At 43.6% G+C, this 27,981-nt stretch overlaps 1 protein-coding gene across 3 annotated transcripts; it reads left to right on the forward strand.

Moving 5' to 3' along the window:
- Window positions 1–9: 9 nt before the first annotated feature.
- On the forward strand, window positions 10–27,981 carry cenpj (centromere protein J). Of its 3 annotated transcripts, none has more exons than XM_041950784.1 (19): window positions 10–40; window positions 640–1,048; window positions 1,888–2,014; window positions 2,121–2,336; window positions 2,471–2,609; window positions 2,802–2,895; window positions 3,247–4,002; window positions 5,662–6,493; window positions 7,189–7,321; window positions 7,555–7,720; window positions 8,205–8,336; window positions 8,517–8,651; window positions 8,849–8,957; window positions 9,050–9,201; window positions 9,398–9,487; window positions 10,113–10,253; window positions 11,137–11,221; window positions 26,371–26,491; window positions 26,725–27,981. In XM_041950784.1, exons 2-19 carry the CDS (start codon window positions 665–667, stop codon window positions 26,915–26,917), a joined length of 4,005 nt encoding a protein of 1,334 aa, XP_041806718.1. In that variant the 5' UTR covers window positions 10–40; window positions 640–664; the 3' UTR covers window positions 26,918–27,981. The 3 variants fall into 3 exon arrangements, with proteins under 3 accessions (XP_041806718.1, XP_041806721.1, XP_041806720.1); XM_041950787.1 differs by having other exon boundaries at window positions 9,053–9,201; XM_041950786.1 differs by having other exon boundaries at window positions 20–98.

A 27,981-nucleotide genomic window follows, 5' to 3' on the forward strand; every position in this document is an offset into this window, starting at 1 on the left:
CGGGCTTTGTTGTGATATGGCGGCAGGCTTCGAAACTTCTGTGAGTTATGTTTCTGTAACGCACGCTTTCATTCCACCGTTTTTGGCCCATGTTTCAGGTAAATCACGTGTTATGACACTTTTATTGAGTCTGCCTCGTCATTACGGTATAACAAAAAAACTTTTTGTATCTCAAGTAAAAGCCTGCTAACATGACAAGCAGCTACTGTAAATATCACCAAGGAAGTCGAGCCTTTTAAATTCACCAAAAAATGTCTGACACGGACTAAGAGCACAAACCATTTACTGAACTGCAACGTAGTTAAAACGTTATTTAGCTCCATGTCGTGAATGTTTTCTCGCTGTCAATGATTCAGCCGGTCTGGCTTCCTAAACCGCTTTCATTAAGTGCGCTGTTGCTAACCAAACAAACGCTAATTTCAAACCGACTCTCTGCTGTCGTGACTTTCTGCGGTGTAACGTGTAACCAGTTGATGCCAGATAACAGCTAGGTTACGTATAAAAATAGCTAATGTATTTCAACGTAAACTGGCGACTATATATAGTTTTCTTGGATCTGGGCATCATCTAGAGCGTGTTAGACGGTGTTTATTCACGGTGTGATTAACCTGTCACCATAATCTGTCGTTCAAATCCCAGATTAGTGAGCCCTGCTTGAAACACCATGTCATCTCCAGCCGGGCTTCAGTACTCCCAGGCAGACTTTTTGGCCCGATGGATGCCAAGTAGCTCCAGAGCCGGGGTGATTCTCAACCCCTGTCCGGACTTGGCTGGCTCTTTGCGGCACACCTCTGTCGTGAGATCCCCTCCCCTGGAGCCAGACGACTCCTGTGCCTCCGACTTCGCCCCTCTGCCCGCCTCTGCAGACAGCAGCTGCCTCGGTGTGGATGGATTTGCCCCGTCACCTGGAGGAGAGAGGCCTGGGAATGAAAGGCCAGTGAGCGGTCTGTCATCCGTGCCTCCGAGAAATTCAGATGGAGAGTTGGACAGTGTGGATGAGATGGCAAACAAGTCGCAGGATCTGCCGCTAATGATGAAGCTAGAACAGGTAAGGACATTATTGCATTTCACAATCTGGTTGTCAAAATAAACACTACAAAGAAAATTTAAGTCAAATTTCTCCCAGAATAATGTCTGAGATACCTGACCATGCCATCTGAAATTGACAGCTATTGCCACTACTATGTCATCTGATGGGATGGACATCTGCTTGACAGTTAAAGTGCTGACAGTTGGCAGTCTGCTATTGTGATATAGATACAGTTATTGTGATAAACAGTATTCTATTAATACTGGAAGGAGGCCCTGTTGTTATTGTGGTCTTTAGTGACAAGACTAAGGCCGTTTCAGCAGCTCACACTTTAAACCAAATGGAAATAGGCTTGCAACATCATATTCATTGCTAATGTTAGGACATCTGTTGATGTCCTGAAAATGTCAATTTGTGTGGCCCTCACTGTTGATTTCATCACTGTTCCTGTGTACTTAATACCCCACACCTCCATTACACGCACTCCCTCACGCACTCTGTCTCTCCCTACTATTTTTAGTGTTTTTCCTGTAAGGCTGTTTATTTCGGCGAGGCCTGAAATAGTGATGGAAGAGGGCGTGCCAGTCAGTCAGCACTTTTAATATGTTAATTTTTCAGTATGTGCAGTGTACAGCTGTGGTGGGCAGCCACAAATAAATCTGCATGTTTAAAACCACTGAGGTGAGATTAGGGGTAGTGCGTGAGGTCAGAGGTTCAATTCACACTGTGACCAATGTGGCAACCAAAAGCCAAATGTCTAGCTGAAATGTCACTTTCTGTTTTATGTATGTTTTAGACAGTGTATCAACTTTTTTGGAATTTGGGTTGTATAAAATTGTGTTTTTGTGGTTGTGCAGTTGAGAAAATGGCAACAGCATATGCAGGAGCAGCTAAAAGCCCATCAGTTGGAGGAGCTGCTTCGCCTACAGGAGGAGCAGCAGAGGCTGTTGGGAATGATTAATGGATCCCAGGACTGCACAGGAGGTAGTTAATATAGTAATAAGATGTAAAATATGTAGCTTGTTGTAGCTTCTTTGTGTGTGTATTTTCCTTTATACACTGTGTGAAGTGACTGTAATGTGCCTTACAGATCACACAGAGAGTTCAGGGCTGTCGGAGGAGAGTTCACTCCATGGGGACTGTCGTTACACAGAGAGCCACAGCCCTGCCATGAGCTGTCATAGGGTCACACAGGGATTGACCTGTGGCCTCCTTAAGGAACAGGAGCTCTCACCAACAGGGAGGCAGGAGTGGCTACCAGCAGGTCAAGCTTATGAGAAAGTGGATGATGACGATGAGGAAGAGGGTAAGAAAAATGTTTTTTTAAGCTTAAGGTGACAACAGAGTTTGAACAGCGGGTATATTTGCAGGTAGAGTACCATAACAAGCACGAGCCTTCCTACTAAAGTATGAAATTGTAACGGTGTGTGTTTCGTACAGGCATGTGGAACACCAAAGGAGATGACCGGGAACAGCCTGTCGATACGAGCCATTTTCATGAGCATGACAACAAGTTAATACCAAGTAACGGTGTGACTGAAGTGAACAGCAGAAAAGAAGACAAAGTCTTCGGTGATAGGTACATACTACATTTCAGTGTTGTATACAGTGTTAAAACAAGACTCTCATTAAGAGATAAACCAAGCAAGTAAGCAACAGAAACCTGCCAGTGTGGCTCTTATGTTTGCTGTTTTATATGAGTGTTTCTTGACAAACTTGTCTGTTTGCACACATTTGACTTGTGTGCGTCCATGTGTGTGCCCCTTTACAGACCTATCGAAGGTCAGAAGAAGACATTCGAGGAGTTGCTGGAGGAGCAGCTGAGGCTGGAGGAGCAGAGGCTGAAGTCTGGCCAACAGCAGCAGGTCAGAGAATATAGAAAGGACCTCCATACATAGTGTAAAAAGTAAAATCATCAGTCAGCACTAAAACACTGTGTCCTTCAAAGCAGGATAGTTTTGTAAAAGCTCTTAAGATTGCCAGTCATTTAATTATGAGCCTTTTATGTACTTGATTTATAGCACTATGTTTGTGGCGGTCTCACTTCAGACTGACTGTCATTGCCACATGGTGATGTAACTGCAAGGAGAGCCTCTCCCTGTTGGTGCATTCACAGAAGCTTTGCTATCGTAGGCTTTAGAGTTTTAACACTGCCAAATACTTTAATGCAACAAACATCCACATTACATTCACATTGTGTTCTCTCACCTTAATAGATCCAAGATGGAGGTGAAGCTGTACAAGCCCCTCCTAAGAGGGCCTTTCTGAAGCGAGGCGAGGGCCTCTCAAGATTCACCAATAATCGAAAAGCCTTGTTACACAAAATGGAACTGAAGAAGGACCCCAAACCACAAGTCCAGGCCAGAGTAATCTGTCGCAGCAACTCAGAGCCTACATCTATCCAGAGAGGGAGCATAAATGGTGTCCAGCGGCTTCCTGTCCAGCGTAAAACTGCCACACTCAACAAGGAAAACCAACTGAGGGGTTTCATTTCGCCACCCCAGGGCATCAGAGTCGAGAGTAAGACAGCACGGACGAAGGTGTTGGGTAGTCATCAAAGACAGAACACAGAGCCGATTCAAACTGACCCAGAGGACAGACAAACCAAACACCTGGGGCAAGTAAAGGAGCAGAGTAATAGGAAAGTGGGTCTGTCAGCTGTGGCCTCAAGGAACCCGGGTCACAACACACAGCCAAACCCTGTAACTAAACAGGTGGGCATGGTAAGAGGACCAGAGAAGGCTGGAAATGAGGCACCTACAGAGAAAAGCTGTGCTTCAAGAGGGGAATCAGCAGCAGCAGCAGGAGGAGATGGGCTTCCACAGGATTCCTTCGAGCTGTCATTCCAGGAAAGGCTCCAGTTCTTAGAGCGGGACCGGCAGTTGGAAAGCATGGAGCTGGGAGAGTTTGAGCTGCTGGAGCAAGCAGCTGAGGAGCTGTCCTTCTCGTCAAACTCCTCCTTTGTCATGAAGGTGCTTTATTCAACTCACTAGTGATTTCTGTGTTTTAAGTCAGGTTTTTGTTAGTTCCTGCTCTTTCGTTCATTCCAAATGTATCTTGGACGTTAAATTTTATCTTCCACAATCTAATAAGATAAGATAAGATATGCCTGTGAATATTCTCATTCATCCAGGTCATTGTAAGCTTTAGGGCATTCAATCGTTCGCAACTGGACCTCGTCAGTTTGTCTTAAGAAGACGTTTCGCCTCTCATCCGAGCAGGCTTCATCAGTTCGTACGCAACCAGACTAGATAGGACAGCTCTAGTCCAATGCAATGATGTTAGGTTCAAGTATTTATCCCCTGAGTGAGACCAACCCACAAAAACAAGAACAGTATCACTCTATTGTGAGGCAAACGATCCCCCCATTAAGGCGGGGTGGGGTGCAACCCTTTGGTGTCAACGACAGTCGTTAGCCTCGTTAGTGTCCCATTGTTGTCATTGGGAGGCTCCTTGAGCCATGTGTGAATGGCTTTGTTGTTTGTTTTCAGAGGCTAAATCTTTGAATCTCTTAGGGAGAGATGAAAGGACAGCATTGTATGTGGGACACTAACGAGGCTAACGACTGTCGTTGACACCAAAGGGTTGCACCCCACTCCGCCTTAATGGGGGGATCGTTTGCCTCACAATAGAGTGATACCGTTCTTGTTTTTGTGGGTTGGTCTCACTCAGGGGATAAATACTTGAACCTAACATCATTGCATTGGACTAGAGCTGTCCTATCTAGTCTGGTTGCGTACGAACTGATGAAGCCTGCTCGGATGAGAGGCGAAACGTCTTCTTAAGACAAACCAGGTCCAGTTGCGAACGATTGAATGCCCTAAAGCTCATAAGATAAGATAGACTTTATCAATCCCCATCCGGGGAAATTCGGGTATGGTAATGGGAGTTGGAAAAAATAGCAACAGAAATAGAGAAATATAAAATACAAAACAAAAGCTAACTATATATATGTACATATTATGCAAAGGACTATATATTACTGCATTGTATTATATATACTATAATAGCATTCCATGTTCTTTTAAAGCAGCTATAATCAATATATTTATAATGACAATGGATCACATGACTACTTGTAAGTGTTTTCTGGTAGACTACAGAACTGAATGGCATCTTTCAACTTGCCATACTTTTTACTTTTTTACTTGGTAGCAGCAGGGAGCTGTGGTCAAACAGCTCTAAAAACCCTCTCCTGTCAGTGTTGTGTTTGCAGCTTGTTTTTGCTGCCCCCAGGTGGCCAACATCCATTATTGTAGATTTAGAAATCACCATGGTTGGTTGCCCTTGTGGCTTGGAGTTTAAGGCGCTGAGCGTGAACCACAATGTTCCTAGTTTGTGTTGGGCTGGGATCTTTGGACACGGCTGAAACCGAGGGGGTGGTAGAGAAAATGTAACCAAAAGTAATTCATTTCATTCCCCGGTTAATACAGCATTCAATGGTACAAGTGTATTGTCTTACTTGCAATATGGGGATCGCAGAAAACAACCACTTGGACTAGGATAAAGAAAGTTCCCAGAATTAATGCAGCCTGCATTTAAAACTTTCCCGTAGTTACAGAATTGTGTTCCCAGTATGGTCCTGTTGACTGTCAAACCGTGTCATTTTAGACTCTGTTCTATACTTGCAGGTTCTTCAGATGGACCAGCTGCAGGCTGCCAGGGGGCTTCACCCGCGACGACTCTCTTCCACCCCCATTAAGTCACCTCCCAGAGGTGCACTTCGGAGATGCAGTAGTGTTGGTAGTGGTGGTGGTTTGGCATATAAAAACGGTTCGATGCACTCAGATGTTGTGGTGGTGAAGATAAGAGACGATACACTGAAGAACAAAGCGAGCATTGAGGATGAGGAGGAACAGGACAGTGGGAGAGAAGACGAGCACAAGAACTCCGATGTTTCATCCTGTGGCAGCTCTGAATTTGAAGACCAGGAAGTGGTGGTCAAATCACCTTTGTTTCCCAGCCCTCTTTGCTTTCCTGCACAGTCTATCCCGCCATACGACAAACGGTCGTATCAGGACGAAGACAGTTGCAGGGATTCAGCTTCAGATGTGACACAAGTCGACGATGGGGAGAGTGACAGCGTCCTCAGCAAAGCTGACGAGTCCACTCTGATAGAAGACGGGCAGCAGGGTAGAGTTGTGTTTGACGACAATGACACTTGGAACGACCTGGAGGACACTACAGTTGGCACAACCAGTGACAGTAGGGGAGTTTCCAAGGCAACAGCCAGTGGAATCTCAGCACCAGAGCGGACTCTGTTGAGGAAAGTGGCAACGAGCAAAGCTGTGGAGCTGAATAAGGGCACAGTCACTGCTTCAGCGAATCTAGAGCCAGAACCTCATTCTCCTCCTCCTGCCTCCCAGCTCATGACGAGGCTGTTCCCCTCACTGAAGCCAAAGGCCCAGAATGCACCTCTCCCTCCTCCTCCTGCTGCTTCCAAAATGCCAGACATGGAGACAGGTGGGACAAACACTTGAAGTATTTTAAAATGTCATAATCTGTATCAGCACTTTTAGTCTCACTATTCAGTGAGACAGGAAGCAAATTTGTTCACACGAGAATTTGATTGCCATTGAAGCATGGCAATTTGTTGCAACTTATCCTTGTTTTCATTGTCAATGTGGTTATTTTTTTTTTATGATTGGTTCTGCTGATACTGAGCTTCAGGTGATTGTTTTTGCACCATGTGATGAAGCTCCTCTGGAAAAATACTCTCTTAAGTTAACATAGCATTTTTCTCACAGGAAAAATACTCATTATAATAGCAATAACTTCAATTTCACCAGAAAATACATTTAATACCCTTTATTAAATTCCTTCACTGCATATCTAAGACTGGACACAGATGGATGTAAACTGCAAGCCGGTCATCCTACTTCTATCTGTCACTGAGATATAAAGTTTATGGAACTTCAATACCACAAAAATACCCTCAGTACCTTTAAAGGTAGATGCTGACTTGCTGCAACTTTGTAGTGCCATGTATGCACTCTTATTTAGAAAAAACAGGAAACAACTGTAGAGATGTTTTAAGGCCTGAGGCCACATCTGTAAAACCTCAAAGGATTATGATAGGAGTCACTTTGCTGAATGGTGCAGAGAGGATGAAACAGACTTAAGGTCATATGTGTGTGTGTGTGTGTCCTGATTCACAGGTCAGCAGGTCCAGTCTAGACTGCTGAGGGAGAGACTGGTTGAGCTGGAGATTGAAATCGAGAGATTTAAGAAGGAGAATGCTGCCCTCACCAAACTCAGACAGGAGAACGAGAAAAACCAGGAAAACCTCAGGTGAGGGATCTGTCTGCAGCTTTCTCCTCACAGTCTTTTGATTGCCTGTGTGATGCTGTTTTATGCTCGTTTGTTAATTTTACTTGTGGTTCTATGATGTGATTATTTTATTAATTGAGGTGATCCCGTACAAATCAAAGTCAAAATGTTGATAAGTTGTTGTGGTAATTTCTATTATGTGTTGACTCTGTTTGCCTGTGTGATTTATGTCTGCTTTGTTGCTGTTTCTGTAGGAAAGAGCGTTTGGAGTTTGAGCAGATGAAAGCAGAGGACGTGGCTAAGTTTGAGGAGTACAAGAAAGAGGAGAACAGGAAGTTGCAGAAGGAGCGCAAGCTGTTTGAGAAGCATGCGTCGGCCGCCAGAGCCATGCCCGACAAGAAGGAACGAGAGGAAATCCAGGTGATGCATAGATCAGCAGTTTGCATGTTAGTGGACAGATAGGTTCACTTTGCATGAGCTCCCTTTAAAACATGACTTAGCCAGGTGAGAAATCAAATCAGTGAAATAATTAAAATTAAGATGTGCATGCACACAATGTAAAGCCATTTGATGATCAGTTGACTTGTCACACCAAAATGAAGCTTATATTATAGCATTGCTACCAGATGTTGGCATGAATTAGAACATTAACATAGTAATTTCAGTTACATCACAGGGTTAACGGTGAGTTCTACAGTATTTATATCCAGGAAAGTTTTTTTTTTAACTTACTTTATTGTACTTGTGTAATTACTTTCTGTGTTTCAAAATCAAAACCAATTAAAAAACGGTCACGTAGAACACGACAGACCTGTTCAGCAGCACAGGAACAGGACGTTATTTATGTGTGAAATCTTGAACTAGGCGGGACTCCCCCTTCAATCTGTCCTTTTCCTCCTGCCAGACACTGAAGCAGCAGCTAAGCTCCCTGCAGGAGGAGCTGAGGGGGAAGGAGAGTCGCTGGGCCTCCACGCAGAGCCGGCTGCGGCAGCAGATCGACTCCCTCGGCCGGGAGAACACTTGTCTCCAGGACGAGGTACCCGTCTGACCCCTGACCCTTATACCACATTTACCTTTGCTATTGTGTAGAAAACACACGTTATGCAAAATGTAAACATACGCAGAATGCATATACAGTGTGTGTATTTATATTTTATTTATTTATCTTTTGTGCTGTGTTTTTGAGTGTATTTTTTACTTTCTCTTTTAATTCAAGATTCGTATGTTGGAAAAGCTCCGCCTCAGTGCCTGGAAGAAAAACCTCAACACAGAGAAGAACAAAGAAAAGAAAGAAGAACCCAAGATAACTGAAAACAATGTGTCATCTGTGACCAAAGGAGTGAAATTTGCTGTAAGCACGTTTATACTGTTTTTTTATTGGTTATATTCATGTTGTCAGTCTCAGTGTGACTATGGTTAGGATCACGTGCGCTACTCTGGGCTAAACATTTTAAATCAGTGACTAGGACAGTGTGGGAGGCATTATACAATTCAAATTGTATTTGTACAGCACGATTTCAGAAAAAAGCCTTCTCTCTTGGATTTTAGAGTCCTCTCCACTCCAGAGGAGGCAGCAGCAGCAGCAGCAGCCCTCCGCAGAGCAGCACTGCTGCAGCCACGAAAAGGGGCTCCAAGGACAGCGGTCAGGGGGCTACAGGTATGTTGTTCATTCACAGGGACATTTCTACATTACTGAAAAAGAAATTGGACACTTAAACAGAATCACATTTGTTTTATGTCGATTGTCAGCAGGCATAAAGAGCAGCTTGAGGAAGCCAGCAGGGCCGGGCTCCTCTTCCTCATCCTCATTGCCTGGCAGAAGGACAGAGGAGAGGTCAACACCCGCCAGCAAGAGCCAGGACAAACCGCCAAACCAAGAACGCTCACACAGCTGCTCTCCGGTAAGAGACATGTCCATCTGTACAAACACTGCAGGTTTGCTGCAGAACAGTGACAGATACCAAAAGAAGAGAATGTATAACTGTCCATCAAATTTAGGATCGATTTTTAAAAATCCGTTGTCCCTGTTTATCAGGGCTCAGTCACTAGGCCCATGTTTAATTGAAGTTGTTGTTTTTTGACATGTTCTCATTGTAGAAAAGAGATTCTCTGCCAAAAGACACAGAGTGCAGTGAAGCCGAAGAGCCCGAATCAGCTCAGGAGGTCATCACACACCCTGACGGGAAGGTGAGAAAGTGGAAAGATGTGTCATTTTCACCACTATATGAAATCCAGAAAGCTCCATCAGGCAGGAGATGTTTTCCACATTCTGACACTCCAGCCAGGAACACTGCACAGCAGGAAATGGCTGATTTTATCAGGCGACCTGAACTTGGATCTCAAAGGAAAAGACCAAAGACAACGTGTTGGTCCGTCTCTCAAAGACTTCCCCCACCTGTCTGTTGCCCATGTGTTCCTCCTGAAGACCAAAATCTTTAAATATGACTCACAGTATAGCTCCTAAAAAAACTGAGAATGTGATGTGTTAGGGAGTATTTACAGCAGCAAGAGGCTGTGTGTGTGATTGACTCAAAATAAACCACAGTGTGTGTGTGTTCGTGGTGATGATGATGATGATGATGAGAGCACACCCAGTGCAACAGTGTGGCTCGCTGATGTTTTTAATATGTTTTCTTTGTTTTCCCTGAGCACCTAATAATTCTGTGAACAGCCAGAGGTAATAACTACAGGCTGTAGTTGTTATATCAAAGACTTTGATGAAATGTCACGTTGCTGTTTTTCAGTTTGTTTCTCATGAATTATTGATGTTAAGTAGAAGCTGCTGACGTAGCTCTGGTTGTGATCCTTCCAGATAGAGAAGGTTCTGGCCAGTGGCGATCGCCTCATTGCCTTCCCCAACGGGACCAGAAAGGAGGTTTCAGCAGACGGACTGACAATCAAAGTCACCTTTTTCAACGGAGACACCAAACAGATCACAGAAGACCAGAGAGTGGTGAGACATTTGTCCAAAGCGACTTACAAGAACTGAGCCTCGATAGGACGTAGACAGAGATCTTAAATACAACAGTCCTTCCAAACAAAGGACTAAGGGTCACTGCGATCTCCTGGATACTACGCCATGCTCTGTGCCTCACTCAAGAGCTTTAACTGTTGAGGGAAGGGAGGTGTCAGGTTTATTTAGTTGAGATTTGAACACAGGCAAACCAGAGGTAGTCTGTGCACACATTGAACATTGCAAGCTCATAAAACATTGTATGATACAATGGTTCAGTTGTTTGTCCTGCACCTTTAAATCAAATGTGTACACCACCTACCTTGTTTGCTGAGAGTTAAACACACATATGCTCCTGGTTTAAATTAAACTGAGCAATCATTATTTGTCATTTTTCATAGCAGCTAAACAGACTACAAAGATCTCTAACTGCGGGGAATAAATCTGTTGTACTTTGTAATAGACAGCATGTATCTTACATCTTAGAATGGACATGATGTTGTCTTGCACAGACAGGATATTTTACATATTGTAATGTGGTGATTATGCACTTGGGTGGGTTCAGAAGACTTAATTATTGTAGAGATAAACTTGTTTTCACTGTTGAGGTAAAGAAGGTTGCAAACACTCCGTGGCTGTGATGTTAAGATGGACCGTCAGTTCAACTTTAAGCTTTTCTAAAAACAGACTGAAAATTGTCCCTAAAGTCAAAGAGTGATGTAAAAAGAACTGCGTTTACTTTGTGTACCTTGAGAGCTCACAGCTGAAAACTTGAGCAGTCTGCTGTGTAATAAGCTGAACATAAGAAGCACGTTTGGGGTGTTACCCATCTGTCCTCATCTCCTGGTGACGCTCTTAACACGACTCTGCTCCTTGTGCTCAGATCTACTACTACGCTGAAGCCCAGACGACACACATCACCTACCCCGACGGCATGGAGGTCCTGCATTTCCCCAACAACCAGACTGGTGAGAGCACATGATCACACTATAGTGAACAGTTATGAGTATCATCACCCACAATTCCTGTGTAGTATACCTTTAATCCATGATAATACATCATTTATTTGTTGATTGTTAGTTTAAATCATCTGAACCTGCAAAGTAACTACAGCTGTCACATTAATGTAGTAGAGTGACAAATACAATACTTCCCTGAGTTATAGTGCAGTACACTAGAAGTATAAAGTAGCATCAAATGAAATTACTCATGAAGAACTAAAGTACCTCCAAAGTGAACTTAACTGCACACAACTTAGTTATCTTTATGAATCTAGTTGGCAGGTAATTAGGGACACGGGGCACGCTCCGAGTCACTTATTACTATCCCGCGTGTTTCTTATTATTATTAGGGACACGGGGCACGCTCCGAGGCACTGGCTCCTGCAGCTCTGCTGCAGGAGCCAGTGACTCGGGGCGTAGCCCCGAGTCACTTATTACTATCCCGCGCGTTTCTTCTTATTAGGGACACGGGGCAACGTCCCGAGTCACTGGCTCCTACAGCTATGAAATAGCTGCAGGAGCCAGTGACTCGGGGCGTAGCCCCGAGTCACTTATTACTATCCCGCGCGTTTCTTCTTCTTCTTATTAGGGACACGGGGCACGCTCCGAGGCACTTATTACTATCCCGCGCGTTTCTTCTTATTAGGGACACGGGGCAACGTCCCGAGTCACTGGCTCCTACAGCTATTTCATAGCTGCAGGAGCCAGTGACTCGGGGCGTAGCCCCGAGTCACTTATTACTATCCCGCGCGTTTCTTCTTCTTCTTATTATTAGGGACACGGGGCAACGTCCCGAGTCACTGGCTCCTACAGCTATGAAATAGCTGCAGGAGCCAGTGACTCGGGGCGTAGCCCCGAGTCACTTATTACTATCCCGCGCGTTTCTTCTTCTTCTTCTTATTATTATTTTTCATCTTCCTCCAAGTTTTCGTCCTCAAACTCGCCCCGCAGCTTTGAGAAAACCCTCGCAAATTATATATCAAAACGTGCGTATTGTTCGGGATCGGTGTGCTATTACTTTTCTCAAATTTATCGCAGTTTTTCGCGGCGTAAGACGCGAAAAACTGCGATAAATTTCCCATAAGAAATGAATGGGACGGGCGAAAAAAACAAGATTGAAATTGGAGTTTTTCAAACATCTGTAGCTCAGGCATACATTCACCGAGAGACTTCATTTCAACTTTAAAATGTAGACCCAAGTCTGGTCTATTGGTGTGTTCATCCACATTTTGATTGGTCCTATAGTTTTTGATCAGTCACTGTTCAATGACAGTGATCGTTTGGCGGGAAATTTTGAGATTATAATGGGTGTGTATTGCGCGGAATGTTCGTGCTAGAGTGCGTGCTAGAGTGGCACAGAGTCTAAAAACGATCTGAAAATCTTCTCTTTTTCTCGTCGCTACGGCCACAAATTACACTCTACACGCATAATTTTGGGATCAGTTTGTAGACAAACTTGTCCTCTTTCGTGTGATGTCCTCGAAAAAGCCGAGAGACTTACTGAATTTAAATAGTGAGACGTTTTGTGCAGCCAGCGCCCTCCTGTTCTCCCATTAAGTCCCATGTTAAAATTCAGAGCTGTTTTGTGAGCAAAGCAGAAATGCCTCCTGTCTTTAGATCGCCATAAAACGAAAAGTTGTTGTGTCAGGAATAAAACGAGATGATGGTCGGACTCAGGAAGTTCTCGGGAGTCCGATGATCTATAGTACACTCTGATACGAGGTACGGTTCTCTCACCAGAGGATTTAGTTCAGGAGGTTCGCCGAACCCAAATCTCACTGCATACAATACAAACTCCTGTTCTCTGAGTCGCAGAGTCTTTTTAAGTCGACCATTTTGTCATTTTTCTAAAGAATATCTGGACATAAAACACACGTACATCTGGCCCAGACTTGTCCGCATCTCACAGTGTAATCGGTTTTTTTGATAGCAGCTACGGTTTTGACACAATCGCAAGTTGTTCGGAAGAAACCGACAGCGAAAAAGCCGCTTTTCAAGGGAAGAGTTTAACAGGTGCAACTGTCATTTACACACACACCGGTCAATAACCCACGCACACACATCTGCAGGACAACAAGCCTGAGAATGATTATCTTAACGAGCTCAGTCAAAACAAGGGCATTGTTTGAAAACAATCTCCGTCCAACAAACAGTTAAACTCAGCTTCACCAAGCGCTTTGCCAAAAAGGTTGAGACAGTAGTCACACAAACACACACACAAGCAGGGCTAACCAACAGCTAAAAAGTGATTAAAAACAAGCACGTCAAAACTGAACAGGAACAGGTAAAAAGTGGGAGAGGTAGAGAGGTAATTATCAGCAGGTGGGGCAGAAGTTACACACGCACACAAACAAACACACACACACACACACATTCAGACACACGTATACCAGACACATCTCCATGTAGGAGCTGGTTGGGCTGCTTGTGTAGTTCAAGCAGACACACACACACAAACAGACGAAGACACACATACGCAGTCACACACAATGACAGATACATAAACACACACACACAGACAAATGCATAATGAAAGCCCCATCCCCCCGCCCCCTTGTTAACGCCGTTAGCTCTATTAGCTCTGTTAGCACAGTTAGCTCTGTTAGCGTTAGCGCCGTTAGCTCTATTCGCACCGTTAGCTGTTAGCTCCGTTAGTGTTAGCTCTGTTAGCTCCGTTAGCATTAGCTCCATTCATGTTTATTGATTCAGTTCATTAATTCATGTTAACAGAGACATGAAGCAGAGGAGAGAAGCAGACACAGACAGCTGAGGTGATCAACAGAGACAGACAAGGAGAAAGCCACAGAAACACAGCTGAGAGCAATTCATTAATCAGGGACTGACTACCTCTGATATCTGCCGTTTTCTCACATTGCAGCCTTTTTCAATTGTCCGCTGCTTCGCCATAGTTTCTCCTAGAGACTTCATTCAAACTTTAAAACGTAGATAATTTTGTCGGCTCAAAATGACCCTCGGCACATTTTGATATCTCTTACGGTTTTCGAGCTATGACCATCGAAGGCCGACGTAAGACGCAAACAACTGCGATAAATTTCCCATAAGAAATGAATGGGGAAATTTCCTCAAATTTCAGCCTTTTTCAATTGTCCACTGCTCGGCCATACTTTGTCCTAGAGACTTCATTCAAACTTTAAAACGTAGATAATTTTGTCGGCTCGAACGCACCCCGTGTCCCTTTCAAAATTTCCCAGGGGGAATTTTCTAGTTATTTTTCATCTTCCTCCAAGTTTTCGTCCTCAAACTCGTCCCACAGCTTTGAGAAAACCCTCGCAAATTATATATCAAAACGTGCGTATTGTTCGGGATCGGTGTGCTATTACTTTTCTCAAATTTATCGCGGTTTTTCGCGTCGTAAGACGCGAAAAACTGCGATAAATTTCCCATAAGAAATGAATGGGACGGGCGAAAAAAACAAGATTGAAATTGGAGTTTTTCAAACATCTGTAGCTCAGGCATACATTCACCGAGAGACTTCATTTCAACTTTAAAATGTAGACCCAAGTCTGGTCTATTGGTGTGTTCATCCACATTTTGATTGGTCCTATAGTTTTTGATCAGTCACTGTTCAATGACAGTGATCGTTTGGCGGGAAATTTTGAGATTATAATGGGTGTGTATTGCGCGGAATGTTCGTGCTAGAGTGCGTGCTAGAGTGGCACAGAGTCTAAAAACGATCTGAAAATCTTCTCTTTTTCTCGTCGCTACGGCCACAAATTACACTCTACACGCATAATTTTGGGCTCATTTTGTAGACAAACTTGTCCTCTTTCGTGTGATGTCCTCGAAAAAGCCGAGAGACTTACTGAATTTAAATAGTGAGACGTTTTGTGCAGCCAGCGCCCTCCTGTTCTCCCATTAAGTCCCATGTTAAAATTCAGAGCTGTTTTGTGAGCAAAGCAGAAATGCCTCCTGTCTTTAGATCGCCATAAAACGAAAAGTTGTTGTGTCAGGAATAAAACGAGGAGATGGCCGGACTCAGGAAGTTCTCGGGAGTCCGATGATCTATAGTACACTCTGATACGAGGTACGGTTCTCTCACCAGAGGATTTAGTTCAGGAGGTTCGCCGAACCCAAATCTCACTGCATACAATACAAACTCCTGTTCTCTGAGTCGCAGAGTCTTTTTAAGTCGACCATTTTGTCATTTTTCTAAAGAATATCTGGACATAAAACACACGTACATCTGGCCCAGACTTGTCCGCATCTCACAGTGTAATCGGTTTTTTGATAGCAGCTACGGTTTTGACACAATCGCAAGTTGTTCGGAAGAAACCGACAGCGAAAAAGCCGCTTTTCAAGGGAAGAGTTTAACAGGTGCAACTGTCATTTACACACACACCGGTCAATAACCCACGCACACACATCTGCAGGACAACCAGCCTGAGAGTGATTATCTTAACGAGCTCAGTCAAAACAAGGGCATTGTTTGAAAACAATCTCCGTCCAACAAACAGTTAAACTCAGCTTCAGAAAGCAGTTTCGCAAAAAGGTTGAGACAGTAGTCACACAAACACACACACAAAAAGGGCTAACCAACAGCTAAAAAGTGATTAAAAACAAGCACGTCAAAACTGAACAGGAACAGGTAAAAAGTGGGAGAGGTAGAGAGGTAATTATCAGCAGGTGGGGCAGAAGTTACACACGCACACAAACAAACACACACACACACACACACACATTCAGACACACATATACCAGACACATCTCCATGTAGGAGCTGGTTGGGCTGCTTGTGTAGTTCAAGCAGACACACACACACAAACAGACGAAGACACACACATACGCAGTCACACACAACGACAGATACATAAACACACACACACAGACAAATGCATAATGAAAACCCCATCCCCCCGCCCCCTTGTTAACGCCGTTAGCTCTGTTAGCTCTGTTAGCACAGTTAGCTCTGTTAGCGTTAGCGCCGTTAGCTATATTCGCACCGTTAGCTGTTAGCTCCGTTAGTGTTAGCTCTGTTAGCTCCGTTAGCATTAGCTCCATTCATGTTTATTGATTCAGTTCATTAATTCATGTTAACAGAGACATGAAGCAGAGGAGAGAAGCAGACACAGACAGCTGAGGTGATCAACAGAGACAGACAAGGAGAAAGCCACAGAAACACAGCTGAGAGCAATTCATTAATCAGGGACTGACTGCCTCTGATATCTGCAGTTTTCTCACATTGCAGCCTTTTTCAATTGTCCGCTGCTTCGCCATAGTTTCTCCTAGAGACTTCATTCAAACTTTAAAACGTAGATAATTTTGTCGGCTCCAAATGACCCTCGGCACATTTTGATATCTCTTACGGTTTTCGAGCTATGACCATCGAAGGCCGACGTAAGACGCGAACAACTGCGATAAATTTCCCATAAGAAATGAATGGGGAAATTTCCTCAAATTTCAGCCTTTTTCAATTGTCCGCTGCTCGGCCATACTTTGTCCTAGAGACTTCATTCAAACTTTAAAACGTAGATAATTTTGTCGGCTCGAACACACCCCGTGTCCCTTTCAAAATTTCCCAGGGGGAATTTTCTAGTTAGGGACACGGGGCAACGTCCCGAGTCACTGGCTCCTACAGCTATTTCATAGCTGCAGGAGCCAGTGACTCGGGGCGTAGCCCCGAGTCACTTATTACTATCCCGCGCGTTCTTCTTCTTCTTATTATTATTATTTTCATCATCCTCCAAATTTTCGTCCCTAAACTCGCCCCGCAGCTTTGATAAACCCCTCGCAAATTATATAACAAACCGTGCGGTTTGTTCGGGATCGGTGTGCTATTACTTTTCACAATTTTATCGCAGTTTTTCGCGTCGTAAGACGCGAAAAACTGCGATAAATTTCCCATAAGAAATGAATGGGACGGGCGAAAAAAACAAGATTGAAATTGGAGTTTTTCAAACATCTGTAGCTCAGGCATACATTCACCGAGAGACTTCATTTCAACTTTAAAATGTAGACCCAAGTCTGGTCTATTGGTGTGTTCATCCACATTTTGATTGGTCCTATAGTTTTTGATCAGTCACTGTTCAATGACAGTGATCGTTTGGCGGGAAATTTTGAGATTATAATGGGTGTGTATTGCGCGGAATGTTCGTGCTAGAGTGCGTGCTAGAGTGGCACAGAGTCTAAAAACGATCTGAAAATCTTCTCGTTTTCTCGTCGCTACGGCCACAAATTACACTCTACACGCATAATTTTGGGATCAGTTTGTAGACAAACTTGTCCTCTTTCGTGTGATGTCCTCGAAAAAGCCGAGAGACTTACTGAATTTAAATAGTGAGACGTTTTGTGCAGCCAGCGCCCTCCTGTTCTCCCATTAAGTCCCATGTTAAAATTCAGAGCTGTTTTGTGAGCAAAGCAGAAATGCCTCCTGTCTTTAGATCGCCATAAAACGAAAAGTTGTTGTGTCAGGAATAAAACGAGGAGATGGCCGGACTCAGGAAGTTCTCGGGAGTCCGATGATCTATAGTACACTCTGATACGAGGTACGGTTCTCTCACCAGAGGATTTAGTTCAGGAGGTTCGCCGAACCCAAATCTCACTGCATACAATACAAACTCCTGTTCTCTGAGTCGCAGAGTCTTTTTAAGTCGACCATTTTGTCATTTTTCTAAAGAATATCTGGACATAAAACACACGTACATCTGGCCCAGACTTGTCCGCATCTCACAGTGTAATCGGTTTTTTGATAGCAGCTACGGTTTTGACACAATCGCAAGTTGTTCGGAAGAAACCGACAGCGAAAAAGCCGCTTTTCAAGGGAAGAGTTTAACAGGTGCAACTGTCATTTACACACACACCGGTCAATAACCCACGCACACACATCTGCAGGACAACCAGCCTGAGAGTGATTATCTTAACGAGCTCAGTCAAAACAAGGGCATTGTTTGAAAACAATCTCCGTCCAACAAACAGTTAAACTCAGCTTCACCAAGCAGTTTCGCAAAAAGGTTGAGACAGTAGTCACACAAACACACACACAAAAAGGGCTAACCAACAGCTAAAAAGTGATTAAAAACAGCACGTCAAAACTGAACAGGAACAGGTAAACAGTGGGAGAGGTAGAGAGGTAATTATCAGCAGGTGGGGCAGAAGTTACACACGCACACAAACACACACACACACACACACACACACACACACACACATTCAGACACACATATACCAGACACATCTCCATGTAGGAGCAGATTGGGCTGCTTGTGTAGTTCAAGCAGACACACACACACAAACAGACGAAGACACACACATACGCAGTCACACACAATGACAGATACATAAACACACACACACAGACAAATGCATAATGAAAACCCCATCCCCCCGCCCCCTTGTTAACGCCGTTAGCTCTATTAGCTCTGTTAGCACAGTTAGCTCTGTTAGCGTTAGCGCCGTTAGCTCTATTCGCACCGTTAGCTGTTAGCTCCGTTAGTGTTAGCTCTGTTAGCTCCGTTAGCATTAGCTCCATTCATGTTTATTGATTCAGTTCATTAATTCATGTTAACAGAGACATGAAGCAGAGGAGAGAAGCAGACACAGACAGCTGAGGTGATCAACAGAGACAGACAAGGAGAAAGCCACAGAAACACAGCTGAGAGCAATTCATTAATCAGGGACTGACTACCTCTGATATCTGCCGTTTTCTCACATTGCAGCCTTTTTCAATTGTCCGCTGCTTCGCCATAGTTTCTCCTAGAGACTTCATTCAAACTTTAAAACGTAGATAATTTTGTCGGCTCAAAATGACCCTCGGCACATTTTGATATCTCTTACGGTTTTCGAGCTATGACCATCGAAGGCCGACGTAAGACGCAAACAACTGCGATAAATTTCCCATAAGAAATGAATGGGGAAATTTCCTCAAATTTCAGCCTTTTTCAATTGTCCGCTGCTCGGCCATACTTTGTCCTAGAGACTTCATTCAAACTTTAAAACGTAGATAATTTTGTCGGCTCGAACGCACCCCGTGTCCCTTTCAAAATTTCCCAGGGGAATTTTCTAGTTATTATTTTTCATCTTCCTCCAAGTTTTCGTCCTCAAACTCGCCCCGCAGCTTTGAGAAAACCCTCGCAAATTATATATCAAAACGTGCGTAGTGTTCGGGATCGGTGTGCTATTACTTTTCTCAAATTTATCGCAGTTTTTCGCGTCGTAAGACGCGAAAAACTGCGATAAATTTCCCATAAGAAATGAATGGGACGGGCGAAAAAAACAAGATTGAAATTGGAGTTTTTCAAACATCTGTAGCTCAGGCATACATTCACCGAGAGACTTCATTTCAACTTTAAAATGTAGACCCAAGTCTGGTCTATTGGTGTGTTCATCCACATTTTGATTGGTCCTATAGTTTTTGATCAGTCACTGTTCAATGACAGTGATCGTTTGGCGGGAAATTTTGAGATTATAATGGGTGTGTATTGCGCGGAATGTTCGTGCTAGAGTGCGTGCTAGAGTGGCACAGAGTCTAAAAACGATCTGAAAATCTTCTCTTTTTCTCGTCGCTACGGCCACAAATTACACTCTACACGCATAATTTTGGGATCAGTTTGTAGACAAACTTGTCCTCTTTCGTGTGATGTCCTCGAAAAAGCCGAGAGACTTACTGAATTTAAATAGTGAGACGTTTTGTGCAGCCAGCGCCCTCCTGTTCTCCCATTAAGTCCCATGTTAAAATTCAGAGCTGTTTTGTGAGCAAAGCAGAAATGCCTCCTGTCTTTAGATCGCCATAAAACGAAAAGTTGTTGTGTCAGGAATAAAACGAGATGATGGTCGGACTCAGGAAGTTCTCGGGAGTCCGATGATCTATAGTACACTCTGATACGAGGTACGGTTCTCTCACCAGAGGATTTAGTTCAGGAGGTTCGCCGAACCCAAATCTCACTGCATACAATACAAACTCCTGTTCTCTGAGTCGCAGAGTCTTTTTAAGTCGACCATTTTGTCATTTTTCTAAAGAATATCTGGACATAAAACACACGTACATCTGGCCCAGACTTGTCCGCATCTCACAGTGTAATCGGTTTTTTGATAGCAGCTACGGTTTTGACACAATCGCAAGTTGTTCGGAAGAAACCGACAGCGAAAAAGCCGCTTTTCAAGGGAAGAGTTTAACAGGTGCAACTGTCATTTACACACACACCGGTCAATAACCCACGCACACACATCTGCAGGACAACCAGCCTGAGAGTGATTATCTTAACGAGCTCAGTCAAAACAAGGGCATTGTTTGAAAACAATCTCCGTCCAACAAACAGTTAAACTCAGCTTCAGAAAGCAGTTTCGCAAAAAGGTTGAGACAGTAGTCACACAAACACACACACAAAAAGGGCTAACCAACAGCTAAAAAGTGATTAAAAACAGCACGTCAAAACTGAACAGGAACAGGTAAACAGTGGGAGAGGTGCAGAGGTAATTATCAGCAGGTGGGGCAGAAGTTACACAGGCACGCACGCACACACACACACACACACACACATTCAGACACACATATACCATACACATCTCCATGTAGGAGCTGGTTGGGCTGCTTGTGTAGTTCAAGCAGACACACACACACAAACAGACGAAGACACACACATACGCAGTCACACACAATGACAGATACATAAACACACACACACAGACAAATGCATAATGAAAACCCCATCCCCCCGCCCCCTTGTTAACGCCGTTAGCTCTATTAGCTCTGTTAGCACAGTTAGCTCTGTTAGCGTTAGCGCCGTTAGCTCTATTCGCACCGTTAGCTGTTAGCTCCATTAGTGTTAGCTCTGTTAGCTCCGTTAGCATTAGCTCCATTCATGTTTATTGATTCAGTTCATTAATTCATGTTAACAGAGACATGAAGCAGAGGAGAGAAGCAGACACAGACAGCTGAGGTGATCAACAGAGACAGACAAGGAGAAAGCCACAGAAACACAGCTGAGAGCAATTCATTAATCAGGGACTGACTACCTCTGATATCTGCCGTTTTCTCACATTGCAGCCTTTTTCAATTGTCCGCTGCTTCGCCATAGTTTCTCCTAGAGACTTCATTCAAACTTTAAAACGTAGATAATTTTGTCGGCTCAAAATGACCCTCGGCACATTTTGATATCTCTTACGGTTTTCGAGCTATGACCATCGAAGGCCGACGTAAGACGCAAACAACTGCGATAAATTTCCCATAAGAAATGAATGGGGAAATTTCCTCAAATTTCAGCCTTTTTCAATTGTCCGCTGCTCGGCCATACTTTGTCCTAGAGACTTCATTCAAACTTTAAAACATAGATAATTTTGTCGGCTCGAACGCACCCCGTGTCCCTTTCAAAATTTCCCAGGGGGAATTTTCTAGTTATTATTATTATTTTTCATCATCCTCCAAATTTTTGTCCCTAAACTCGCCCCGCAGCTTTGAGAAAACCCTTGCAAATTATATATCAAAACGTGCGGTTTGTTCGGGATCGGTGTGCTATTACTTTTCTCAAATTTATCGCAGTTTTTCGCGTCGTAAGACGCGAAAAACTGCGATAAATTTCCCATAAGAAATGAATGGGGACGTCCTCAAATTTCAGCCTTTTTCAATTGTCCGCTGCTCTGCCATACTTTCTCCTAGAGACGTCATTCAAACTTTAAAACGTAGATAATTTTGTCGGCTCCAAATGACCCTTGGCACATTTTGATAAATCTTACGGTTTTCGAGCTATGACCATCGAAGGCCGACGTAAGACGCGAACAACTGCGATAAATTTCCCATAAGAAATGAATGGGGAAATTTCCTCAAATTTCAGCCTTTTTCAATTGTCCGCAGCTCGGCCATACTTTGTCCTAGAGACTTCATTCAAAGTTTAAAACGTAGATAAATTTGTCAGCTCAAAATTAATACCGGCACATTTTTTGATATCTCTTACGGTTTTCGAGCTACGACCATCTGAAGACCATCAAGTTTCTCACAAAAATGCTCAGAATTTCTCCCCCTAGAGTGGATAAATTCAAAAGTTAGAGTGAGACAGCCGGTGAGAAATCGCCTGAAATGTGTTTCTAAAATTGCCGTAAAATCCAAACGGTGAATAGGAGACACATAATTTTGGGATCTTTTGTAGACAAACTTGTCCTCTTTCATGTGATGTCCTCGAAAAAGCCGAGAGACTTACTGAATTTAAATAGTGAGACTTTTTGTGCAGCCAGCTCCCCCCTGCTCTCCCATTAAGTCCCATGTTAAAATTCAGAGCTGTTTTGTGAGCAAAGCAGAAATGCCTCCTGTCTTTAGATCGCCATAAAACGAAAAGTTGTTGTGTCAGGAATAAAACGAGGAGATGGTCGGACTCAGGAAGTTCTCGGGAGTCCGATGATCTATAGTACACTCTGATACGAGGTACGGTTCTCTCACCAGAGGATTTAGTTCGGGAGGTTCGCCGAACCCAAATCTCACTGCATACAATACAAACTCCTGTTCTCTGAGTCGCAGAGTCTTTTTAAGTCGACCATTTTGTCATTTTTCTAAAGAATATCTGGACATAAAACACACGTACATCTGGCCCAGACTTGTCCGCATCTCACAGTGTAATCGGTTTTTTGATAGCAGCTACGGTTTTGACACAATTGCAAGTTGTTCGGAAGAAACCGACAGCGAAAAAGCCGCTTTTCAGTTAACAGGTGCAACTGTCATTAACTGTCATTTACACACACACCGGTCAATAACCCACGCACACACATCTGCAGGACAACAAGCCTGAGAATGATTATCTTAACGAGCTCAGTCAAAACAAGGGCATTGTTTGAAAACAATCTCCGTCCAACAAGCAGTTAAACTCAGCTTCAGAAAGCTCTTTGCCAAAGAGGTTGAGATAGTAGTCACACAAATGCACACACAAAAAGGGCTAACCAACAGCTAAAACGTGATTAAAAACAGCACGTCAAAACTGAACAGGAACAGGTAAACAGTGGGAGAGGTGCAGAGGTAATTATCAGCAGGTGGGGCAGAAGTTACACAGGCACACACGCACACACACACACACACACATTCAGACACATATATACCATACACATCTCCATGTAGGAGCAGGTTGGGCTGCTTGTGTAGTTCAAGCAGACACACACACACAAACAGACGAAGACACACACATACGCAGTCACACACAATGACAGATACATAAACACACACACACAGACAAATGCATAATGAAAACCCCATCCCCCCGCCCCCTTGTTAACGCCGTTAGCTCTATTAGCTCTGTTAGCACAGTTAGCTCTGTTAGCGTTAGCGCCGTTAGCTCTATTCGCACCGTTAGCTGTTAGCTCCGTTAGTGTTAGCTCTGTTAGCTCCGTTAGCATTAGCTCCATTCATGTTTATTGATTCAGTTCATTAATTCATGTTAACAGAGACATGAAGCAGAGGAGAAAGCCACAGAAACACAGCTGGGACCAGTTCATTAATCAGGGACTGACTGCCTCTGATATCTGCTGTTTTCTCAAATTGCAGCCTTTTTCAATTGTCCGCTGCTTCGCCATAGTTTCTCCTAGAGACTTCATTCAAACTTTAAAACGTAGATAATTTTGTCGGCTCAAAATGACCCTCGGCACATTTTGATATCTCTTACGGTTTTCGAGCTATGACCATCGAAGGCCGACGTAAGACGCAAACAACTGCGATAAATTTCCCAAAAGAAATGAATGGGGAAATTTCCTCAAATTTCAGCCTTTTTCAATTGTCCGCTGCTCGGCCATACTTTGTCCTAGAGACTTCATTCAAACTTTAAAACGTAGATAATTTTGTCGGCTCAAACGCACCCCGTGTCCCTTTCAAAATTTCCCAGGGGGAATTTTCTAGTTATTTTTCATCTTCCTCCAAGTTTTCGTCCTCAAACTCGTCCCACAGCTTTGAGAAAACCCTCGCAAATTATATATCAAAACGTGCGTATTGTTCGGGATCGGTGTGCTATTACTTTTCTCAAATTTATCGCAGTTTTTCGCGTCGTAAGACGCGAAAACTGCGATAAATTTCCCATAAGAAATGAATGGGACCGGCGAAAAAAACAAGATTGAAATTGGAGTTTTTCAAACATCTGTAGCTCAGGCATACATTCACCGAGAGACTTCATTTCAACTTTAAAATGTAGACCCAAGTCTGGTCTATTGGTGTGTTCATCCACATTTTGATTGGTCCTATAGTTTTTGATCAGTCACTGTTCAATGACAGTGATCGTTTGGCGGGAAATTTTGAGATTATAATGGGTGTGTATTGCGCGGAATGTTCGTGCTAGAGTGCGTGCTAGAGTGGCACAGAGTCTAAAAACGATCTGAAAATCTTCTCTTTTTCTCGTCGCTACCGCCACAAATTACACTCTACACGCATAATTTTGGGCTCATTTTGTAGACAAACTTGTCCTCTTTCGTGTGATGTCCTCGAAAAAGCCGAGAGACTTACTGAATTTAAATAGTGAGACGTTTTGTGCAGCCAGCGCCCTCCTGTTCTCCCATTAAGTCCCATGTTAAAATTCAGAGCTGTTTTGTGAGCAAAGCAGAAATGCCTCCTGTCTTTAGATCGCCATAAAACGAAAGTTGTTGTGTCAGGAATAAAACGAGGAGATGGCCGGACTCAGGAAGTTCTCGGGAGTCCGATGATCTATAGTACACTCTGATACGAGGTACGGTTCTCTCACCAGAGGATTTAGTTCAGGAGGTTCGCCGAACCCAAATCTCACTGCATACAATACAAACTCCTGTTCTCTGAGTCGCAGAGTCTTTTTAAGTCGACCATTTTGTCATTTTCTAAAGAATATCTGGACATAAAACACACGTACATCTGGCCCAGACTTGTCCGCATCTCACAGTGTAATCGGTTTTTTGATAGCAGCTACGGTTTTGACACAATCGCAAGTTGTTCGGAGAAACCGACAGCGAAAAAGCCGCTTTTCAAGGGAGGAGTTTAACAGGTGCAACTGTCATTTACACACACACCGGTCAATAACCCACGCACACACATCTGCAGGACAACAAGCCTGAGAATGATTATCTTAATGAGCTCAGTCAAAACAAGGGCATTGTTTGAAAACAATCTCCATCCAACAAACAGTTAAACTCAGCTTCACCAAGCGCTTTGCCAAAAAGGTTGAGAAAGTAGTCACACAAACACACACACAAGCAGGGCTAACCAACAGCTAAAAAGTGATTAAAAACAAGCACGTCAAAACTGAACAGGAACAGGTAAAAAGTGGGAGAGGTAGAGAGGTAATTATCAGCAGGTGGGGCAGAAGTTACACACGCACACAAACAAACACACACACACACACACATTCAGACACACATATACCAGACACATCTCCATGTAGGAGCTGGTTGGGCTGCTTGTGTAGTTCAAGCAGACACACACACACAAACAGACGAAGACACACACATACGCAGTCACACACAATGACAGATACATAAACACACACACACAGACAAATGCATAATGAAAACCCCATCCCCCCGCCCCCTTGTTAACGCCGTTATTAGCTCTGTTAGCACAGTTAGCTCTGTTAGCGTTAGCGCCGTTAGCTCTATTCGCACCGCTAGCTGTTAGCTCCGTTAGTGTTAGCTCTGTTAGCTCCGTCAGCATTAGCTCCATTCATGTTTATTGATTCAGTTCATTAATTCATGTTAACAGAGACATGAAGCAGAGGAGAGAAGCAGACACAGACAGCTGAGGTGATCAACAGAGACAGACAAGGAGAAAGCCACAGAAACACAGCTGAGAGCAATTCATTAATCAGGGACTGACTACCTCTGATATCTGCAGTTTTCTCACATTGCAGCCTTTTTCAATTGTCCGCTGCTTCGCCATAGTTTCTCCTAGAGACTTCATTCAAACTTTAAAACGTAGATAATTTTGTCGGCTCGAACGCACCCCGTGTCCCTTTCAAAATTTCCCAGGGGGAATTTTCTAGTTGAAAATTTGATATGCTTACTGGCTTCATTTGTGAAAGGGCTACAATGAAAGTTAAGTTCAAAAGCAAACCAAAATGCAGGCAATGAGTTTGGATGACGTGAACATTTGTCATCACCACAAACTACACATCAGAGGCTGAAAGCAGCAGAGTTATGATTCCACTGTAACACATGGCTTTGTGTTTCCTCTCTAGAAAAACATTTCCCAGATGGCCGAAAGGAAATCACCTTCCCAGACCAGACGGTCAAGAACCTGTTCCCCAACGGGCGGGAGGAGAGCGTGCTGACAGACGGGACCATCATACAAGTCAACCCGTGAGTCAAGACGGATCAAGATCAGATTTATCTGGTGACCCTTTGGAGGGGCCAGACCCCTGCGTTTAGAACCACTCACCTAAAAAGCCTGAGAGTATATAAAATAGTTAAAACTAGCTTTTGAATGAAAGACTTTGCTTAGAGTTGTTGTAGTTTTACATTGTTTTAAAGTCTCGCTTCCTTCCACCTTATATGAAAACTAACTGGGTGTGAATGCGTGCTGCCTCTCTCAGGGACGGCACCAAGGAGATCCATTTCAACACAGGCCAGAAGGAGATCCACACAGCCGACTACAAGAGGAGGGAGTATCCAGACGGCACAGTGAAGACGGTCTACGCTGACGGCAGGCAGGAAACCCGCTACCCCACAGGACGGCTCAGGATCAAAGACAAAGATGGCAATGTTATCGTGGACAACGGGGCGTAGAAGCACGATGTCTCAGACTCATTGTTGGATCCCAAGGCTCATCTCAGTAAAACTATGATTCCCAAAGACTTTTTACAATCACTTGTCCCAGCTGGCCTCTGCTCCAAAGGGAGTCAGAGGTCAGCTGGGGGGGGATTTAGTGCTTCACTATTTCAGCTCACTTCTTAATACTTCAACATGCTACCAAAACCAAAGGCAAGGCGACAGCTGAAAGTCCAGTAACTGAGAGTGAAGAGGTAATAAGCCTTTTTAATAGCGTTTTAATTATTATTTAGTCCAACAAGTGGTTAAAAACTCCACAGGATACCTGTCAGAGTGAAGCAGTTCAATCCTGACTGATTCAGCTGGTGAACCAGGAATTATTTATTCATCAACAGGACACACGTTTTGGTCCAACACTGAATATAAAATTTAAATAAAATACCAAAAATGCTGCTCGCTGAAATGCTCTGAAAAGATCTGGTTTGGGAATATGTTTTTTCTCTTAAAGGTACCCTGTGGAGTTTGGAGGAGGAATGTTTTTACACGTGGGCTCCTTTTTTTGTTTGTTCTTGTGCACAAGGATGCACACAGGTTACACCACTCTGATCCACAGGTGGCAGTAATGCACCAAGAGATGCAGGGAGGAAGACTTCTAACACGTAAACATGGATGTAAACAATGCCCGTTCCAAACATTGAAGAAAAACGGCTTGCAAATGTTTGATGGAGGAGGAAGTACATTCAGCGTATTTATTAGACTTCAAGGACACACAACAAGTTTTGTAAACAGGAACTTTGCAGCAGAACTCCACAGAGCACCTTTAATCTTAGTCTCTAAAAAGGTGTCTGAAAGTTTGCAATGAAATCCCTAAAAGATTTTTCTTTGTACCAGGTGTTTTTGGCTTATGATCTACCACCAGACTTCATTCACAGTCTGACTGTTTTACAATAACTCATTGTTTACACTTTCAGTAAAGGGCAGGGAATAACTGCTGTGCAGCTGTGCAGCAGATCTGCTTCAGTGTGGTGTGTGAAGAGTTTTTGGTTTTAAGTGTTTGTTTACAACCATTTTAATTTGTAAAA

Source organism: Chelmon rostratus, chromosome 13, assembly GCF_017976325.1.
Source record: "Chelmon rostratus isolate fCheRos1 chromosome 13, fCheRos1.pri, whole genome shotgun sequence".
NCBI lineage: Eukaryota > Metazoa > Chordata > Actinopteri > Chaetodontiformes > Chaetodontidae > Chelmon > Chelmon rostratus.